The sequence below is a fragment of the Lepidochelys kempii genome, chromosome 22 (genome assembly GCF_965140265.1).
Source record: "Lepidochelys kempii isolate rLepKem1 chromosome 22, rLepKem1.hap2, whole genome shotgun sequence".
Lineage (NCBI taxonomy): Eukaryota > Metazoa > Chordata > Testudines > Cheloniidae > Lepidochelys > Lepidochelys kempii.
The window spans coordinates 775,995-796,365 of record NC_133277.1 but is presented as its reverse complement, the minus strand read 5'-3'; the positions used below and the strand labels follow the sequence as shown (position 1 = coordinate 796,365).

The window sequence follows — 20,371 nt, the reverse complement described above, 5'->3', positions numbered from 1 at the left end:
AGCTAGTTACAGGGGTATAAAAACAAAGAATAAAAATCACACTCTGCCTATGTATGGGCCTTCTCTCACTAGGATAGTCTGAGGCATTGTTGTTAGGCTAAGGCCTTTGGCTAAACAGCAGGGGCAGCCATAAGCTGGGAAGCGTAGGGTCACATCCTCACATCCCAAACCAGTCACATTGAAATAAGGTTGTATTGGGCTGTTAGGAAGACGATCCTGTCTGGACAGTGCCCATCACCACCAGATAAAGAAACAGATCTTAAGATGATTAAAGAAAACTTAGTTTGATAGCATCCTGTCTGGCAAGAAATCACTTATCAATGGTTGTGAAACCCTCATTTCTGTATTGTTTTATATTTATGGCCACCACTTTTACATTATTAATCAGTCTGGTTCTCTAATTGTTTCTGTCAGCTGTATAATTAACGTTGCTAGGTGTAAGTTAATTAGGGTAGTGGGATATAATTGGTTAGAGAATTATGTTACACTATGTTAGAACTGGTTTGTTAAATTTCAGTAAAATGATTGGTTAAGATATAGCTGAGAATATTACTATATAAACTGGGGTCAATCAGGAGGGGGAAGGGAAATTGGAATCATGTGTGTTAAGGGGTGAAACGGGAACAGGGACACAGGCAAGGCTCTGCGGCGTCAGAGCTGGCAAGGGGGATGCTAGGTAAATGCTCTGCAGCGTCGGAGCTGGGGAGGGAACACTGGGGAACAGACTATCAGCATACAGAGATAAGCTCGACTAGTGTGAAAGGCTTCGGAATATGCTTGCTTGGAAACTAACCCCAATAAACATTGCATTATCTGCACTTCCCGACTTCTGGTCTTTTGCTTCTTCCTGTCTACGTGACAAGAACCAGGGAAGTGGGAGGGTGAAGGGAAAGCCCTCTAACAAAACTGACATGACCTGATAACTAAGAGGTAAGCCTTTAAGGAAGGTTCTAATACACTTTGGAACCGAACAGGGATTCCCATGAGGGCTGAGGAGGGGGCAATGGTAAATATGAATTTAGATCATTTTCTTGTTTTATATCTTTTCCCCATAAGGGTTAACCTCTGGCACATTGTCATGGATCCACAGGACCTGTGCAATGCCCTGGCTTTTAAACAGTCCTTGGGAGGTGCCCCTTGAGTGCACTAGACCTCCAAGGCGTCCCACTCTTTCACAAGGATGGGCCATGTAGCTTCAACACCTGAGACTAAGCCTATGGCTTCAACACTCCTATTCCAACCTGTGAGCTCTGCCCAGCAGGTCCAGCTGAACCACACTGCTGTTCAGAGACTGTTCCTCACGCATGCTTCAATGCACCTCAGCAAGTTTTTGCTAAAAGAAAAGGAGTACTTGTGGCACCTTAGAGACTAACCAATTTATTTGAGCATGAGTTTTCGTGAGCTACAGCTCACTTCATCGGATGCATGCCGTGGAAACTGCAGCAGACTTTATTTATACACAGAGAATATGAAAAAATACCTCCTCCCACCCCACTGTCCTGCTGGTAATAGCTTATCTAAAGTGATCATCAGGTGGGCCATTTCCAGCACAAATCCAGGTTTTCTCAGGTTGTGCTGGAAATGGCCCACCTGATGATCACTTTAGATAAGCTATTACCAGCAGGACAGTGGGGTGGGAGGAGGTATTTTTTCATATTCTCTGTATATAAATAAAGTCTGCTGCAGTTTCCACGGCATGCATCCGATGAAGTGAGCTGTAGCTCACGAAAGCTCATGCTCAAATAAATTGGTTAGTCTCTAAGGTGCCACAAGTACTCCTTTTCTTTTTGCGAATACAGACTAACACGGCTGTTACTCTGAAACCTGTCAAGTTTTTGCTGTGACACTGGGCAGACATAAAACACAGCAGGGTTTATTAGTCAACCAAAACACACCATTGGAAAGTCCTTAGATTAGCACTGGGAAGCAAAGAAGACAATATAGTCTATACTGGCCACTGCCCTTGAGCCATGCTGCTGTAGAAAACATTTTGGTTTCCTTTCACTGTGCCTGTCCATTTGTCTTCACTCCAGTAGAGCTCCCTGCATCTGCGAGCCCAGTTCTTCCTGCTCCCAAAAACATAACAAGTCCATGTATGCTTCACTCAGCCAAGCGGAAATCCTCCCATGGACAGGTGAAAATTATTCCCTTGTCTCTGTCGGGTATTCCATTGATGTAGGTTGGTCCCAGCCAGTCCTTAATGACCCATTCATATCACCCCATGACAGTTACGTGACAAAACACCTCATGTCTCCTGCTCTTTATAATCATAGCAATACCAATAACAGAGGGAAACTGAGGTGTGTATTGGCATCCTACAAGTATCTCCAAAATTCCTACCTCTATCACACACCAACTGCTCACAGCCCTTGGAGAGAAAGCGAAGCACAAGAACTGGACATTAGTCCAGTGAACACAGTGGAGGACAAGCTGCAATCCTCAAACCCTGATCAAAAAGTAGAGGCATGTGGGTCCCTACCCATAGAGAGGGGCTGGCTAGAGGCCTGATACTTGAGAGGGCATTCCTTAAGCAGACCATAGAGGCAGGTCTAAAGCTTAGCTACCCCAGAACTGTGACATCGCAAAAGCACATTTTGGGGAATAAAGAACAAAGGAAGCAGCACTGGACTGGGGAGGGATCCTGACTGAAAGATTCAGCCAGTCAGACTGTTGGAACTTGTGGTGTGAGAGACTTTTGAATTGCCTTCGGGAACGTCTACACTGGCAAGTTTCTGCACAAATCATACCACTTTTATTAAAGCGCTGAAATTAAACTGCGGTTGTGTCCCCACCCTGTGCTCCTCGTGAGGGTGGAGCGCATCCACATTAGCAGCTCTTGCAACAGCAAAGAGAGCAGTGCATTGTGGTAGCTATCCCACCAAGCACCTGGCCGCAGGGTGATTTGGGAAGGGTTTGCAATGCCTCATGGGGCAGGCACAGTGACTAAGGTGTAATGGGAAGGACAATTAAACTCCCCCAGTGTGTGGAGAAGGCTGGGTAATTAAACAATAAAATTCAGGAGCAACAGCCTCTAATTATTCCGGAAAAGGAGAATGTAAGAAAGAAGAACTGGGCCACGCAACCTCGGGAGGAACAGGTTCAAAGATCTAAGGAGCCTGGAGGGAAGACAGCTTGCAGCTGCTGCAGATGGGGGAAAGATGGGTGGGTGGGGGAGAACACACTCTCCAAACGCTCACTCCTGTTGACTCTGATGTGATTTTATGATCTATGACCTAGTCTCATGTCTTGTGGGCAATTTTATACATGCTAGAGGTAAAATGTCATTATCAGAGTATTGCTTATTACCTCGGAACATGCATGGAGGGGCAAGGAGCTGGACGAGCGCAACTCCATGGGACCGGATGCACGGCATCGGACGGTGCTAAAGGAGTTGGCGGATGTGATTGCAGAGCCATTGGCCATGGTCTTTGAAACCTAATGGCGATCAGGGGAGGTTCTGGAAAAAGGATAATGTAGTGCCCATCTTTAAAAAAGGGAAGGAGGAGGATCCGGGGAACTACAGGCCAGTCAGCCTCACCTCAGTCCCTGGAAAAATCATGGAGCAGGTCCTCAAGGAATCAATTTTGAAGCACTTTGAGGAGAGGAAAGTGATCAGGAACAGTCAACATGCATTCACCAAGGGCAAGTCATGCCTGACTAATCTAATTGCCTTTATGACGAGATAACTGGCTCTGTGGATGAGGGGAAAAGCAGTGGACGTGTTATTCCTTGCCTTTAGCAAAGCTTTCGATACAGCTCCCAAAGTATTCTTGCCAGCAAGTTAAAGTAGTATGGGGTGGATGAATGGACTATAAGATGGATAGAAATCTGGCTAGATTGTCGGGCTCAACGGGTAGTGATCAATAGCTCCATGTCTAGTTGGCAGCCGGTATCAAGCGGAGTGCCCCAAGGGTCGGTCCTCAGGCCGGTTTTGTTCAATATCTTCATAAATGATCTGGAAGATGGCGTGGATTGCACCCTCAGCAAGTTTGCAGATGACAGTAAACTGGGAGGAGTGGTAGATACGCTGGAAGGCAGGGATAGGATGCAGAGAGACCCAGACAAATTAGAGGATTGGGCCAAAAGAAATCTGATGAGGTTCAACAAGGACAAGTGCAGAGTCCTGCATTTAGGACGGAAGAATCCCATGCAGTGCTACAGACTAGGGACCGAATGGCTAGGCAGCAGTTCTGCGGAAAAGGATGTAGGGGTTACAGTGAACAAGAAGCTGGATGAGTCAACAGTGTGCCCTTGTTGCCAAGAAGGCTAACAGCATTTTGAGCTGTATAAGTAGGAGCATTGCCAGCAGATCAAGGGATGAGATCGTTCCCCTCTATTCGGCATTGGTGAGGCCTTATTTGGAGTACTGTGTCCAGTTTTGGGCCCCACACTACAAGAAGGATGTGGAAAAATTGGAAAGAGTCCAGCAGAGGGCAACAAAAATTATTAGGGGGCTGGAGCACATGATTTATGAGGAGAGGCTGAGGGAACTGGGAAGCATACATGGACTCGTTATGTTTTTGGGAGCAGGAAGAACTGGGATTGTTTAGTCTGCTGAAGAGAAGAATGAGGGGGGATTTGATAGCTGTTTTCAACAACCTGAAAGGGGGTTCCAAAGACGATGGATCTAGACTGTTCTCAGTTGTAACAGATGACAGAACAAGGAGCAGTGGTCTCAAGTTGCAGTGGGGGAGGTCTAGGTTGGATATTAGGAAAAATGTTTTCACTGGGAGGGTGGTGAAGCACTGGAATGGGTTACCTAGGAGGTGGCAGAATCTCCTTGCTTAGATGTTTTTAAGGAAAAAATGTATAATGAAGAGAAACTGAACAGAAATAAAACTGGAGTGTAGGGTCTAAAGCAACAAGGCTTGGGTAAGGATTTGGGGTTAAAGGTCTGGGATCCCCCACAGCTCTAGATCCCAAACTCTCCTCCCTCCCACTGATGCACCCAGGCCACCTCCCGGGTGCTCTTTCTCCACACTCCCCTCCCCTTCTTCCCATTACGCTCAGCCGGCACCACCTCCCAGCACCTTGGGAGCTTCTTGTGTTCCCCCCCTATTAGCCAGGATGGGCAGGAATGGTGTCCCTAGCCTCTGTTTGCCAGAAACTGGGATTGGGTGACAGGGCATAGATCACTTGATGATAACCTGTCTGTTCATTCCCTTTGGGGCACCTGCCATTGGCCACTGTCAGAAGACAGGATACTGGGCTTCATGGACCTCTGGGCTGACCCAGTATGGCTGTTCTTATGTTCTCCCCATCTCTCACTACCTCATCCCTCCCTGCTGCTTCTTAGCTCTAATCCTGCACACACCCTCCCCAAGTCCTGGCACCCAAAAATGATCTACTCCCCCTCTTCTCCTCCCCTCACCCATGGGGTCCCAAATGGCAGCATTATACATTCTTCTATCAAAAGAGGAGCTCATCTGACTGTCACACAAGCTATGCATAAGTCTGTGATGTTATTGACAGAATCAGTAACTGTACAGATCACTATTGCAACCACTGTTATATATTTGCAGAAAATATGGTACAAAGGTTGTTGTGTGAGGTGTCTGTGGGAAAATTATGATTTGCTGGTTATGTTTATACTGTCTATATATGTGAATCAAATTGTAGTTGAAGTTATGAATATTGGCTCTATACTGTCTGTATTTCAAACTTATGCTATGCTTCTGGGTGACACCCCAGACAAGTTGGGGTCAGCTCTGCCCAGCCTGCTGGGTGGCCCATTAAGGACCACCAGCTTTACAACTAACCCGTTGAGAGAAGGCAGATACACCTTGTGAAGCAGCAAGGTATGCAGGGACAGGTGTATGAACAGAACTCTTGAGGTTTTTCCAGGCCATGTGATGGACAGCTTGTCTTGGGACAAAGAAAGAATGACCACATGGCAAGAGACTATAAAAAGCTGCTGCAGCTCCTCCATCTTGTCTTCAATCCTGCTTCTTACCTCTGGAGGGACTTTGCTACAAATGGAAGCTCTACACAAAGGACTGATGATCCATCCCAGCTGTGGATGTCCTCCGAGACTTGATTTTAACCTGCAGTTTATTCCATCACTGCTACAAGCCTGAACTAAGAACTTTGCTATTATGTATGTAATTAATTTCATTTAACCAATTCTTGCTCTCATCTATATCTTTTTCCTTTTATAAATAAATCTTTAGATTTTAGATTCTAAAGGATTGGCAACAGCATGATTTGTGAGTAAGATCTGATTTGTATATAGACCTGGGTCTGAGGCTTGGCCCTTTGAGATCTAGAGAACCTTTTTTCTTTTACTGGGGTATTGGTTTTCATAACCATTTATCCCCACAATGAGTGGCTCTGGTGGTGATACTGTCACAACCTCAGGGATTCCCATGGGGAAGGCAGATCAGCACTGCATGTTGCTAACACTGTTGCAAGCATCGCAAAGCATTTTGGGGATGGTCAAAGGTGTGAGTGGGGAGTGGAAGATTCTTTTGCAGGCTGCAAGAGGCCAAAGGGGGAAGGAGAAAGAGAGAAGAGAACGGGTTAACACAACACTGCAGCTAGCAAGCTCAGTCCAATGATATGACACTGGCCCCAGCCCAACGACGCTGCTCACAGCCAAGACTTGGCTGACAGCCAAGAAAGACAGGGGCGTGAATGTGCCCAAGCAGCCATGAGAAAGAAAACCCCAACTGCACAGACCTACAAGGCAGCGAGGCCAGGAAAGAAGAAAACAAGGTCTAAGACTGAAGAGATTGAAAACACCGGCGAGAGAGCAAGAAGGGGCATTGAGCCTTGCATCCCTGGAGCGAGGGTGTTTTGAGAAAGCTGAAGACACCATGGAAAGCTGGTTTGGACTGACACAGAGGGCACCAGGAGCAGAGGTCCCTGAACGAAGCACCCCGCACAAGGAGCCCAGGACTTAAAACCCTCTTGAGAGCTGGAGCAACTTGGAGATCACAGCGAATCCTTGGATGACCTGGCCCCAGGACAGCACTCCTGTCCACCCTTCCCCCACTCTTCTTCTTACGTTAAACCCAGGCTTGGCCAGCTTTGGGTCGGGCGTATGTGAGTATGAAAGTGGGTTAGGGCTTGGGGCACTAACTCTTCCTTCCTTCGAGTAACATAGAAGCATTTCCAGCACTCTCCGCTGTTATTTTATTATTTTATCATAGAATCATAGAATATCAGGGTTGGAAGGGACCCCAGAAGGTCATCTAGTCCAACCCCCTGCTCAAAGCAGGACCAATTCCCAGTTAAATCATCCCAGCCAGGGCTTTGTCAAGCCTGACCTTAAATTTTATCAATAAAGTTTAAAAATTTAGACACCTGATGTGTTCCGTCATCTCCTCCCTTAACGATTCTGTGGCCTCAGCCTGATCACCCGACGGCTCAGACAGACTGCTGACAGAAATCTGTCACAATACTGGGAAACTGGAGTGTCTAAGGAAATTGCTTGTGTGACTTGTTGTTAGCCAGTGGGGTAAAACCAAAGTCCTTTCTGTCTGGCTAGTTTGGTTTGGTTTGCCTTAGAGGTGGGAAAACCCCAGCCTTGGGCTGTAACTGCCCTGCTTTAAGCAATTTGTCCTGAATTGGCACTCTCAGTTGGGTCCCACCAGAACCAGCATCGTAACAGAGTCATACACCTATTTACTTAACTTAGAATTCTACAGGCAACATATTTTCTTCTTAAAATGAGGAAGGCATGAAAGCTATAGTTATTAATGTATCCAATAAGGATACATTAAATGCAATTTTAAAATGACTGATGGCACCAAAAAGGCACATGTCCAAAAATTATACTAGTGAGTGGGGGATAAGGCAAAAAAGGGGGCAAGGAAACTTGTCAAAACTTGTAGGATGAATAAAGGTATAAAGTTACTACTACTCAGGTTCTTTAGAGACCCCACAGCTTCGAATAACCGAGGGGACAGGACTCCTTACCCAGCAAGACCACTGACTCATAGTTCTCCTGCATGACATCCCTGTAGAGGGATCTCTGAGTGGGGTCCAGCAGAGCCCCCTCTTCCCTGGTGAAATCCACAGCCACCTCCTCGAAAGTCACCGGCCCCTGAAAGAGCAAGAGTCCAACACTCAGTACCTGCTACCCCAGTGACAGCCCCACTATTCATGGAACAGCAGGACCAGGTAAATGGAAGGTCTGGGAGGCACATGTTAACAGTCCCACCCCACCTTGCTTACAGCAACCAGGAGGCATCAGAGGGTAGAAAGAAAGAACCTTTGTGTCTGCCAGCTGACAGACAGAGGCAGGGTCTTCACATTTATCACATACCTACTAGCCAGAGCTTGATATAGGAGATGGGACTATCTATGGACACTGCTGGTGGCTCCCTGTTAGGAATCCCAACACTCTCCAAATAAAATATATGGAAGAAAGGGGATGTCAATAGTAAAGAAAAGTGGTGGGATCTGAGTTACTACACAGAATTCTTTCCTGGGTATCTGGCTGGTGAATCTTGCCCACATGCTCAGGGTTCAGCTGATCGCCATATTTGGGGTCGGGAAGGAATTTTCCTACAAGGCAGATTGGAAGAGTCCCTGTGGGTTTTTCACCTTCCTCTGTAGCATGGGGCACGGGTCACTTGCTGGAAGATTCTCTGCACCTCGAAGTCTTTAAACCATGATTTGAGGACTTCGGTAGCTCAGACATAGGTGAGAGGTTTATTGCAGGAGTTAGTGGGTGAGATTCGGTGGCCTGCGTTGTGCAGGAGGTCAGACTAGATGATCATAATGGTCCCTTCTGACCTTAATATCTATGAATCTATAAAAGTTAGGTCAGAATTGTAGAAAATTGATAAGGGAAGCTATCAGCAAATCAATGACCAATCAATAAAATAAGAAGGAAGCTTTTAAAGTACAAAATTAATCCTAACAATGGTAGTGGTAAATAGATGGAAATGGCAGAATTATCAAAAATAACGCAGAAGAGGTAAAAGTGTTCAATAAATATTTCTCTCCTGGATTTGGAGAAAAGCAGATGATGTACTCATATCATAAGATGTTGACGACGACATTCTTTCCATTCCAACAATAACTCATGAGGACGTTAAACAGTAGCTATTAAAGTTAGACATGTTTAAATCAGCGGGTCCAGATAACTTGTATCCAAAAGTTTTAAAAGACCTGGTGGAGGAGCATGGTGGATTGTTAATGTTGATTTTAAATTAGGACTTGGAACACTGGGGAAATTCCAGAAGACTGGGAATAAAGCTAATGCTGTGCCAATATTTAAAAAGTGTAAAAGAGATGACCCAGCTAATTATAAGAGTGTTAGTCTGACATCGATACTGGGCAAGTCTGATCAGCCGATACTGGATTTCATTAATAAAGAATTAAAGGAGGGTAATATAATTAGTACCCATTAATAAAGGTATCATTATTGGATAAGATAAAAAGTTTCGTTGCAGCTAATAGTATTGATGTAATATACTTCTGTAAGGTATATGACTTCGTTCAGCACAATATTTTGACTAGAAAACTAGAATGATACATAATAAAAACGGCATACATTAAATAGATTAAAAACTGTGATTGTAAAGGGGGAATCATGGTCGAATGGATTTATTTCTAGCGGGTTCCCGCAAGGATTGGTTCTTGGCCCTCTGCTATTTAACATTCTTATCAATGACCTAGAAGAGAATACAGTAACTCCTCACTTAACGTCCTCCCACTTAACGTTGTTTCAAAGTTACGTCGCTGCTCAATTAGGGAACATGCTCGTTTAAAGTTGTGCAATGCTCCCTTATACCATCGTTTGGCTGCCTGCTCTGTGCACTGCATGTAAGATTTCGAGGAAGAGCAGCGACTTTACAGGAGAGCAATGCATAAGTTCCTCTTCTCCGCCTCCTCCCCATCCTTCCCAGCGCTTCCCCCACCACCAAACAGCTGTTTGGTGGCACTTAGGACTTTCTGAGAGGGACAGGGAGGAGCGGGGAAGCGCTGTGTCTCCACTCCTCCCTCTCCTTCCCAGAAAGTCCTAAGCGCTGCCAAACAGCTGTACATAATGCCTTTTGTCTGCCCCAAAAAAATTTCCTTGGAACCTAACTCCCGGCATTTACATTAAATCTTATGGGAAAATTGGATTAGTTTAACACCATTTCACTTAAAGTTGCATTTTTCAGGAACATAACTACAACGTTAAGTGAGGATTTACTGTAGAAAACCATCACTGATAAAGGTTGCAGTTGCCACACAGACTGGGGGTGGTGGTAACTAATGAAGTGTCAGTAGATTCAGGTTCCAGCACTGGGAATCTGGGAAGTTTTTTCAGCCCTGGCTGGAGGGTTATTTCCTGTTCCACAAAGAGGGGAAGTTCCATTCCCAACTCCTGTGCCTTGAAATTACGCCCTATCTGACACTACACCCCATATTCAGCATAGTGGTAGGATTATAGTATGATTTGGACATAATTATGATGCATTTTGTGCAAGATGCGTCATGTGCAGTGTTATTGGAAAAGTTACGATTTGCTGAATAGGATTATCCTATTTGTGTGCCTGTATCATCTTTGTATCTGAAGTTATGGATATTGACTCTGTATCTGTATTTCAAATGTGCTTACTCTGGGTAACACCCACAACTAGCCTTTAAGGTACAACAATGAAGAAGCAAGACAGTGGTGATGGCTCATCAACAAAGACAATGGACCATGGAAGACCTTAGCCTTCCTGTGAATGTTTCAGCCAGCCTATGAATCATGGCTACCATGACTCAGCAGGGTATGCTAGGTCATGTGACCAGATCACATGACACTGAACTCCATTTTGGTATCTGTATTTTTCCACAAAGTGGACTAGGAATTGAGTTTGGAACAAAGGGTTCCTGACATATGGAAAAGCCACAAGGTTGGGTGTGACATCATCTCTTGGCCTCATTCCCCACACAAGAGAACTGGAAACATCTGAGGAACAAAGACTGAACTGGGGGAAGTGCTGGTCCCAGGGTAAAGGGATTTCTAGCTTGTGTATTGAAACTTGATGGACTGCTTGTATCATCAGTCAGGGTGAGAAATTGCTAATCCAAATTCTATCCATCTAGTATGTTGGGCTTAGTTTGAATTTTTGGTTATTTGCTAAGTAATCTGCTTTGATCTGTTTGTTATCACTTAAAATCTATCTTTCTGTAGTTAATAAACTTGTTTTATGCTTTATCTTAATCTGTGTATTTTGAGTGAAGTGTCTGGGGAAAATCTCAGCTTGGTTAGCACAAGCTTGTTCTACATATCTTTCCCATATCCAGGGGAAGGCGAACTATATTAATGAGCTTACATTATACAGATCCCTGTGAACTATAAGATGGTATAATTCTGGATTTATACTACAGCAGGTGTGCAAAGTTGGGGAGCTGGGAAATTGGCTGTTGTCTTCTATCTGTCCTTGAGTGGCTTAGGTAACGCACTCAGGTAGCTTAGTTGGGTATATGGCGCCAGCTGCTGTTGTGTTGGGTGATAACAGGGCCTAGAGAGGCTGGCTGCATCTCCAGCAAAGCAGTGTGAGAAGGGCCAGCCCAGCTTGAGGGTTAGAGGGCACAGCGGTTCCCAGAAGCCCCCAAGACTGCACCCTGGGGGTGACAACCCATTGCAACCTAGATTACACAAGTCTCAGCAGGTTTGTCACATCCTGTCCCCTCCTTTTCTCCACCCTAGATATTTCCTGCCTCCCACCACCTCTAGCAGCTCCCAACTTCCTATGCATTTACTGCTCCTCTCCCTCCAAGCAGAACCCACCACCAGCTCCCTGATAATCCGTTACCTGAGCCAGCTCCATTGCAGCCATTTCCTTCTCCCTGGGAGGATGGGATGATCTGGAGTGAAACGCAGATGTTATTCTGTAGCCTGCGAGGGTAAGAAGATCTATGTGAAAGAATTCAGATGGAGCTTTTGTCCATTCCACAAGCCGATTCCCCTTGGATTTTTCCCTGCTAATGGACATTCTAGTTTCTACCACACTGTGAAGCACAGAGTGACCTTATTCCAGTTCAGGCCTAGCTCCCTCCCACCAGGGTGTAACCCTGAGACATGGTCAAACCCTCCCAGTAACAGAGTGTGTTACACTTATAAAGTTTGCGGACGATACCAAGCTCGGAGTGGTTTCAAGTGCTTTGGGGGATAGGATTAAAATTCAAAATGATCTGAACAAACTGGAGAAACGGTCTGAAGTAAATAGGATGAAATTCAATAAGGACAAATACAAAGTACTCCACTTAGGAAGGAACAATCAGTTGCACACATACAAAATGGGAAATAACTGCCTTGGAAGGAGTACTGCGGAAAGGGATCTGGTGGTCATAGTGGACCACAAGCTAAATATGAGTCAACAGTGTTACAAAAAAAGCAAACATCATTCTGGGATGTATTAGTAGGAGTGTTGTAAGCAAGACATGAGAAGTAATTCTTCTTCTCTACTCCACACTGAGTAGGCCTCAACTGGAATATTGTGTCCAGTTCTGGGCGCCACATTTCAGGAAAGACGTGGACAAATTGGAGAAAGTCCAGAAAAGAGCAACAAAAAGTGATTAAAGGTCTAGAAAACATGATCGAAGAGGGAAGATTGAAAAAAATTGGGTTTGTTCAGTCTGGGGAAAAGAAGACAGAGAGGACATGATCACAGTTTTCAAGTACATAAAAGGTTGTTACAAGGAGGAGGGAGAAAAATTGTTCTTATTAACCTCTGAGGATAGGACAAGAAGCAATGGCCTTAAATTGCAGCAAGGGTGGCTTAAATTGGACAATAGGAAAAACTTCCTGTCAGAGTGGTTAAGCACTGGAATAAATTGCCTAGGGAGGTTGTGGAATCGCCATCATTGGGGATTTTTAAGAGCACGCTGGTCAAACACCTGTCAGTGATGGTCTAGATCAGTGCTTCTCAAGCTATCCGATGTGGGGGACCAGCAATTTTTTTTCCCCCAATTGCACGCAGATTGGCACCGGTCCGCAGACCACCACTTTGGGTAGCACTGGTCTAGATAATACTTAGTCTGCCTTGAGTGCAGGTGACTGGACTAGATGACCTGTCAAGGTCCCTTCCAGTTCTATGATTCTATGAACCAAAGGAGTCACTTTGGGGGATTCTCCCTCTCATTGTAAACCTGAGACAGCTGCCTTGGGGACAAAGTTGTTTGATGCTCCAGCCTTTGTACAGTCTCTTCTGGGAGTGCCCCCTTTCATGGGATGAGGCCTTGTTTTAGCTTTTGGCAAGTGTGACCCCAGGGGCTCTGAGACTGGGACTTCTTCATAGAATCATAGAATATCAGGGTTGGAAGGGACCTCAGGAGATCATCTAGTCCAACCCCCTGCTCAAAGCAGGGCCAATCCCCAACTAAATCCTCCCAGCCAGGGCTTTGTCAAGCCTGACATTAAAAACCTCAAAGGAAAGAGATTCCATCACCTCCCTAGGTAACCCATTCCAGTGTTTCACCACCCTCCTAGTGAAAAAGGTTTTCCTAATCTCCAACTTAAACCTTCCCTACTGCAACTTGAGACCATTACTCCTTGTTCTGTCATCTGCTACCACTGAGAACAGTCTAGATCCATCCTCTTTGGAACCCCCTTTCAGGTAGTTGAAAGCAGCTATCAAACCCCACCTCATGCTTTTCTTCTGCAGACTAAACAATCCCAGTTCCCTCAGCCTCTCCTCAGAAGTCATGTTTCCAGTCCCCTAATCATTTTTGTTGCCCTCCACTGGACGCTTTCCAATTTTTCACATCCTTCTTGTAGTGTGGGGCCCAAAACTGGACACAGTACTCCAGATGAGCCCTCACCAAAGTCGAATAGAGGGGACAATCACATCCCTCGATCTTCTTGCCTCAGCACACCTTGTTTCTTTCTGTGACTCCCCAGTGAGTCCAAATGAGTAGATACTCCTGATAGAGACTGAACACAAGAACATCCCACTGCATCAGACCAATGGTCCATCTAGCTCAGTGGCCAATGCCAGGCCCCCCAGAGGGAATGAACAGAACAAGTAATCATCAAGTGATCCATCCCCTGACACCCGTACCAGCTTCTGGCAAACAGAGGCTAGAGACACCATCCCTGCCCATCCTGCCTGTGACACTGGCAGATAAAGTGTTAGCTCTTGCAAAAGCCCCCATGTCTTAACTGAACATGGACAAACGCAGAGCTGGAATCAGTCTGGCTCACCTGTGTTAGTATTGTTAAAACAGGCATTAGGGTTATAAGAATGTGTTTAGACTTTATGGAATACTTGTGAGTTGCTGCCTCGGTTAATATCTGACTAGTTGCATTGTGAGCCTCTGTGGCTCTGTCAATCACCAGACAGGAGAGAGACTCTACCTACGTGAAGTGCTGGTTGGCAACAAAATGGATTACACCCTGCCTGGGAGGAAAGGTCCATCAACAGCAGACAGAGCATTATGGGATGTTAAAGACGGCAAAAGACTGTTGTGCTCTTGACTTCCCCTTAGCTGAGTTTGCAGCTCAGAGCACATGGCAGGAAGGGGATAAAAAAACTCATGTAGAAGGAACTGATTATCTGTATGCTGCTTGGACTCCCAGGGGCAAAGTTTCAAGGCATAAGCAAGAGATCCCCAGCTGCTTAGCCTGGGTTAGTTCTAAAGAATATATAGAACTTGCTTATTATAGAAGCTTCTATTACCTTTCGAAATTTAAGACTGTAACTCTTCTGCATCTATATGATTACCTGCTTTAACTCTGTAAACAACTCTCATTTCCTTTTAAACAAATCTTAGGGTATGTCTACACTACGAAATCAGGTCGAATTTATAGAAGTCGTTATTTTAGAAATCGGTTTTATATATTCGAGTATGTGTGTGTCCCCACAGAAAATGCTCTAAGTGCATTAAGTGCATTAACTCAGCGGAGTGCTTCCACAGTACCGAGGCTAGCGTCGACTTCCGGAGTGTTGCACTGTGGGTAGCTATCCCACAGTTCCCGCAGTCTCCGCTGCCCATTGGAATTCTGGGTTGAGATCCCAATGCCTGATGGGGCTAAAACATTGTCACGGGTGGTTCTGGGTACATATTGTCAGGCCCCCATTCCCTCCCTCCCTCCGTGAAAGCAAGGGAAGACAATCGTTTCGCGCCTTTTTTCCTGAGTTACTTGTGCAGATGCCATACCACGGCAAGCATGGAGCCCGCTCAGCTCACTGTCACCGTATGTCTCCTGGGTGCTGGCAGACGTGGTACTGCATTGCTACACAGCAGCATCAACCCCTTGCCTTGTGGCAGCAGACGGTACAGTACGACTGGTAGCCGTCCTCGTCATGTCCGAGGTGCTCCTGGCCACGTCGGCCAGGAGCGCCTGGGCAGACATGGGCGCAGGGACTAAATCTGGAGTGACTCGACCAGGTCATTGTCTTTAGTCCTGCAGTCAGTCCTATTGAACCGTCTTATGGTGAGCAGGCAGGCGATATGGATTGCTAGCAGTCCTATTGCATCATCTTCTGCCGGGCAGCCATGAGATGTGGATGGCATGCAGTCCTTCTGCACCGTCTGCTGCCAGCCAAAGATGTAAAAGATAGATGGAGTGGATCAAAATAAGAAATAGACCAGATTTGTTTTGTACTCATTTGCTTCCTCCCCTCCCCTGTCTAGGGGACTCATTCCTCTAGGTCACACTGCAGTCACTCACAGAGAAGGTGCAGCGAGGTAAATCTAGCCATGTATCAATCAGAGGCCAGACTAACCTCATTGTTCCAATGAGAACAATAACTTAGGTGCACCATTTCTTATTGGAACCCTCCGTGAAGTCCTGCCTGAAATACTCCTTGATGTAAAGCCACCCCCTTTGTTGATTTTAGCTCCCTGAAGCCAACCCGGTAAACCATGTTGTCAGTCGCCCCTCCCTCCGTCAGAGCAACGGCAGACAATCGTTCCGCGCCTTTTTTCTGTGCGGACGCCATACCAAGGCAAGCATGGAGGCCGCTCAGCTCACTTTGGCACATTAAACACCAAACGCATTATCCAGCAGTATATGCAGCACCAGAACCTGGCAGAGTGATACCGGGCGAGGAGGCGATGTCAGCGCGGTCAAGTGAGTGATCAGGACACAGACACAGATTTCTCTGAAAGCATGGGCCCTGCCAATGCATGCATCATGGTGCTAATGGGGCAGGTTCATGCTGTGGAACGCCAATTTTGGGCTCGGGAAACAAGCACAGACTGGTGGGACCGCATAGTGTTGCAGGTCTGGAATGATTCCCAGTGGCTGCGAAACTTTCGCATGCATAGGGGCACTTTCATGGAACTTTGTGACTTGCTTTCCCCTGCCCTGAAGCGCATGAATACCAAGATGAGAGCAGCCCTCACAGTTGAGAAGCGAGTGGCGATAGCCCTGTGGAAGCTTGCAACGCCAGACAGCTACCGGTCAGTTGGGAATCAATTTGGAGAGGGCAAGTCTACTGTTGGGGCTGCTGTGATGCAAGTAGCCCACGCAATCAAAGATCTGCTGATATCAAGGGTAGTGACCCTGGGAAATGTGCAGGTCATAGTGGATGGCTTTGCTGCAATGGGATTCCCTAACTGTGGTGGGGCTATAGACGGAACCCATATCCCTATCTTGGCACCAGAGCACCAAGCCGGCGAGTACATAAACCGCAAGGGGTACTTTTCAATAGTGCTGCAAGCTCTGGTGGATCACAACGGACGTTTCACGAACATCACCGTGGGATGGCCGGGAAAGGTACATGACGCTTGCATCTTCAGGAACTCTGGTCTGTTTCAAAAGCTGCAGGAAGGGACTTTATTCCCAGACCAGAAAATAACGGTTGGGAATGTTGAAATGCCTGTATGTATCCTTGGGGACCCAGCCTACCCCTTAATGCCATGGCTCATGAAGCCGTACACAGGCAGCCTGGACAGTAGTCAGGAGCTGTTCAACTACAGGCTGAGCAAGTGCAGAATGGTGGTAGAACGTGCATTTGGACGTTTAAAGGCGCGCTGGCGCAGTTTACTGACTCGCTTAGACCTCAGCGAAACCAATATTCCCACTGTTATTACTGCTTGCTGTGTGCTCCACAATATCTGTGAGAGTAAGGGGGAGACGTTTATGGCAGCGTGGGAGGTTGAGGCAAATCGCCTGGCTGCTGGTTATGCGCAGCCAGACACCAGGACAGTTAGAAGAGCACAGGAGGGCATGGTACGCATCAAAGAAGCTTTGAAAACCAGTTTCATGACTGGCCAGGCTACGGTGTGAAAGTTCTCTTTGTTTCTCCTTGATGAAACCCACCGCCCCTTGGTTCACTCTACTTCCCTGCAAGCTAACCACCCTCCCCTCCTCCCTTTAATCATTGCTTGCAGAGGCAATAAAGTCATTGTTGCTTCACATTCATGCATTCTTTATTCATTCATCACACAAATAGGGGGATGACTACCAAGGTAGCCCAGGAGGGGTGGTGGAGGAGGGAAGGAAAATGCCAAACAGCACTTTAAAAGTTTACAACTTTAAAATTTATTGAATGCCAGCCTTCTTTTTTTGGGCAATCCTCTGTGGCAGAGTGGCTGGTTGGCCGGTGGCCCCCCCACCGTGTTCTTGGGCATCTGGGTGTGGAGGCTATGGAACTTGGGGAGGAGGGTGTTGGTTACACAGGTGCTGTAGTGGCAGTCTGTGCTCCAGCTGCCTTTGTTGCAGCTCAGCCATACACTGGAGCATACTGGTTTGGTCCTCCAGCAGCCTCAGCACTGAATCCTGCCTCCTCTCATCACGCTGCCGCCACATTTGCGCTTCAGCCCTGTCTTCAGCCCACCACTTACTCTCTTCAGCCCACCACTTACTCTCTTCAGCCCACCACCTCTCCTCCCTGTCATTTTGTACTTTCCTGCACTCTGACATTATTTGCCTCCACGCATTCGTCTGTGCTCTGTCAGTGTGGGAGGACAGCATGAGCTCAGAGAACATTTCATCACGAGTGCGTTTTTTTTCTTTCTAATCTTCACTAGCCTCTGGGAAGGAGAAGATCCTGTGATCATTGAAACACATGCAGCTGGTGGAGAAAAAAAAAGGGACAGCGGTATTTAAAAAGACATTTTATAAAACAGTGGCTACACTCTTTCAGGGTAAACCTTGCTGTTAACTGTACATACATAGCACATGCGCTTTCGTTACAAGGTCGCATTTTGCCTCCCCCTACCGAGTGGCTACCCCCTCAAACCTCCCCCCTCCCCGTGGCTAACAGTGGGGAACATTTCTGTTCAGCCACAGGTAAACAGCCCAGCAGGAATGGGCTCCTCTGAGTGTCCCTTGAAGAAAAGCACCCTATTTCAACCAGGTGACCATGAATGATATCTCACTCTCCTGAGGATAACACAGAGAGATAAAGAACGGATGTTGTTTGAACACCAGCAAACATACACTGCAATGCTTTGTTGTACAATGATTCCTGAGTACGTGTTACTGGCCTGGAGTGGTAAAGTGTCCTACCATGGAGGACGCAATAAAGCTGCCCTCCCCAGAAACCTTTTGCAAATGCTTTGGGAGTACATCCAGGAGAGCCGCGAATGCCAGGGCAAAGTAATCCTTTCACATGCTTGCTTTTAAACCATGTATAGTATTTTAAAAGGTACACGCACCAGAGGTCCCTTCTCCGCCTGCCGGGTCCAGGAAGCAGCCTTGGGTGGGTTTGGGGGGGTACTGGCTCCAGGTCCAGGGTGAGAAACAGTTCCTGGCTGTCGGCAAAACCGGTTTCTCCGCTTGCTTGCTGTGAGCTATCTACAACCTCCTCATCATCTTCATCCCCAAAACCTGCTTCCGTGTTGCCTCCATCTCCATTGAAGGAGTCAAACAACACATCTGGGGTAGTGGTGGCTGAACCCCCTAAAATGGCATGCAGCTCATCATAGAAGCGGCATGTTTGGGGCTCTGACCCGGAGCGGCCGTTCGCCTCTCTGGTTTTCTGGTAGGCTTGCCTCAGCTCCTTAAGTTTCACGTGGCACTGCTTCGGGTCCCTGTTATGGCCTCTGTCCTTCATGCCCTGGGAGATTTTGACAAAGGTTTTGGCATTTCGAAAACTGGAATGGAGTTCTGATAGCACGGATTCTTCTCCCCATACAGCGATCAGATCCCGTACCTCCCGTTCAGTCCATGCTGGAGCTCTTTTGCGATTCTGGGACTCCATCATGGTCACCTGCAGCTTGCCATGCTGGCCAAACAGGAAATGAGATTAAAAAGTTCACGGTTCTTTTCCTGTCTACCTGGCCAGTGCATCTGAGTTGAGAGTGCTGTCCAGAGCGGTCACAATGGAGCACTCTGGGATAGCTCTCGGAGGCCAATACCGTCTAATTGTGTCCACAGTACCCCAAATTCGACCCGGCAAGGCCGATTTAAGCGCTAATCCACTTGTCAGGGGTGGAGTAAGGAAATCGATTTTAAGAGCCCTTTAAGTCGAAATAAAGGGCTTCATCGTGTGGACGGGTGCAGGTTTACATCGATTTAACGCTGCTAAATTCGACCTAAAGTCCTAGCATAGACCAGGGCTTAATACAGGTTACTACAGGACTGGCTACAAGTGTGGTCTTTGTTGTGAGATCTAAGAATCAACTGATCTAAGTAAGTGACTGGTCCTTTGGGACTGACAGTAACCTGAACATTGCTGTGATTTGTGGTGTAAGGCAATGGTTCTCAACCAGGGGTCTGAGGCCCCCTGGAGGGCCATGAGCAGGTTTCAGGGGGGCTGCCAGCATTAGACTCGCTGAGGCCCAGGGCAGAAAGCTGAAGTCCCAGTGCATGGGGCTGAAGTCCAGGGCCCTGAGCCCCACCACCCGGGGCTGAAGCCTAACCAATGTAGCTTTGTGGGGGCCCTGTGGCATGGGACCCCAGGCAGTTGCCCTGCTCGCTACCCCCTAACACCAGACCTGGCTTTTAAATGCAGAAAACCAGTTATTGTGGCCCATGTGGCCTGTGGAGTTTTTATAGCATGTTGGGGGGGCCTCAGAAAGAAAAAGGTTCAGAACCCCTGGTGGAAGGGACCATCTGTCACAAAGGCTGGGTCACCTGCGTGGGGAGATCTACGGGATGACCCAAGGGGACTGTCTGTGATTCCATGTTAATGCTGTTACAGTGCCTGAAGCGTTTACACTGGATACTTGGTTGGTGAAATCTACATATCGACCTCACAACCAATCTGGGGTTTGTGCCCTGCTTCTTACCACTCTGCCTGAGGCTGGCCCTCATGCTCTCGAGTCACTGGAGACAGTGTTACAGAGACTTACGGGTGCAACACCACCAGCAGCAATTGGCAGCCATGCAGAGCAGGCTTTACAGTGACACCGTGTGGGCCAAATGGTCCATGGACTCAGTCAAGCCCCAGTTCTCCTCTGGTGCACATCAGCATCCCGGCAACCTTCAAGGAGGGTCAAGGCTGCCACTCCTTCAGTGATGATGGATCTCCAGCATAGAATC

At 47.0% G+C, this 20,371-nt stretch overlaps 1 protein-coding gene across 5 annotated transcripts in view; it reads right to left on the bottom strand.

Annotated features, from left to right (window-relative positions):
• The window catches only part of LOC140901721 (uncharacterized), a 49,613-nt gene that overhangs the window by 10,440 nt on the left and 18,802 nt on the right, over positions 1 to 20,371 (bottom strand). For 3 of the 5 annotated variants that reach the window (XR_012155942.1, XM_073321058.1, XM_073321057.1), the window contains exons 2-3: positions 18,544 to 19,112; positions 11,748 to 11,830 (exon numbers count right to left, since the gene is read on the bottom strand). Coding sequence is in view for 4 of the 5 variants with exons in the window: in XM_073321058.1 (XP_073177159.1) it covers positions 11,748 to 11,830; positions 18,544 to 19,091 (631 nt within the window). In the remaining variant the exon portion in view is untranslated. Of the gene's footprint in view, positions 1 to 7,920; positions 8,048 to 11,747; positions 11,831 to 18,543; positions 19,113 to 20,371 lie in introns of those variants that run through there. The other 2 variants (XM_073321059.1, XM_073321060.1) reach the window with 1 other exon arrangement.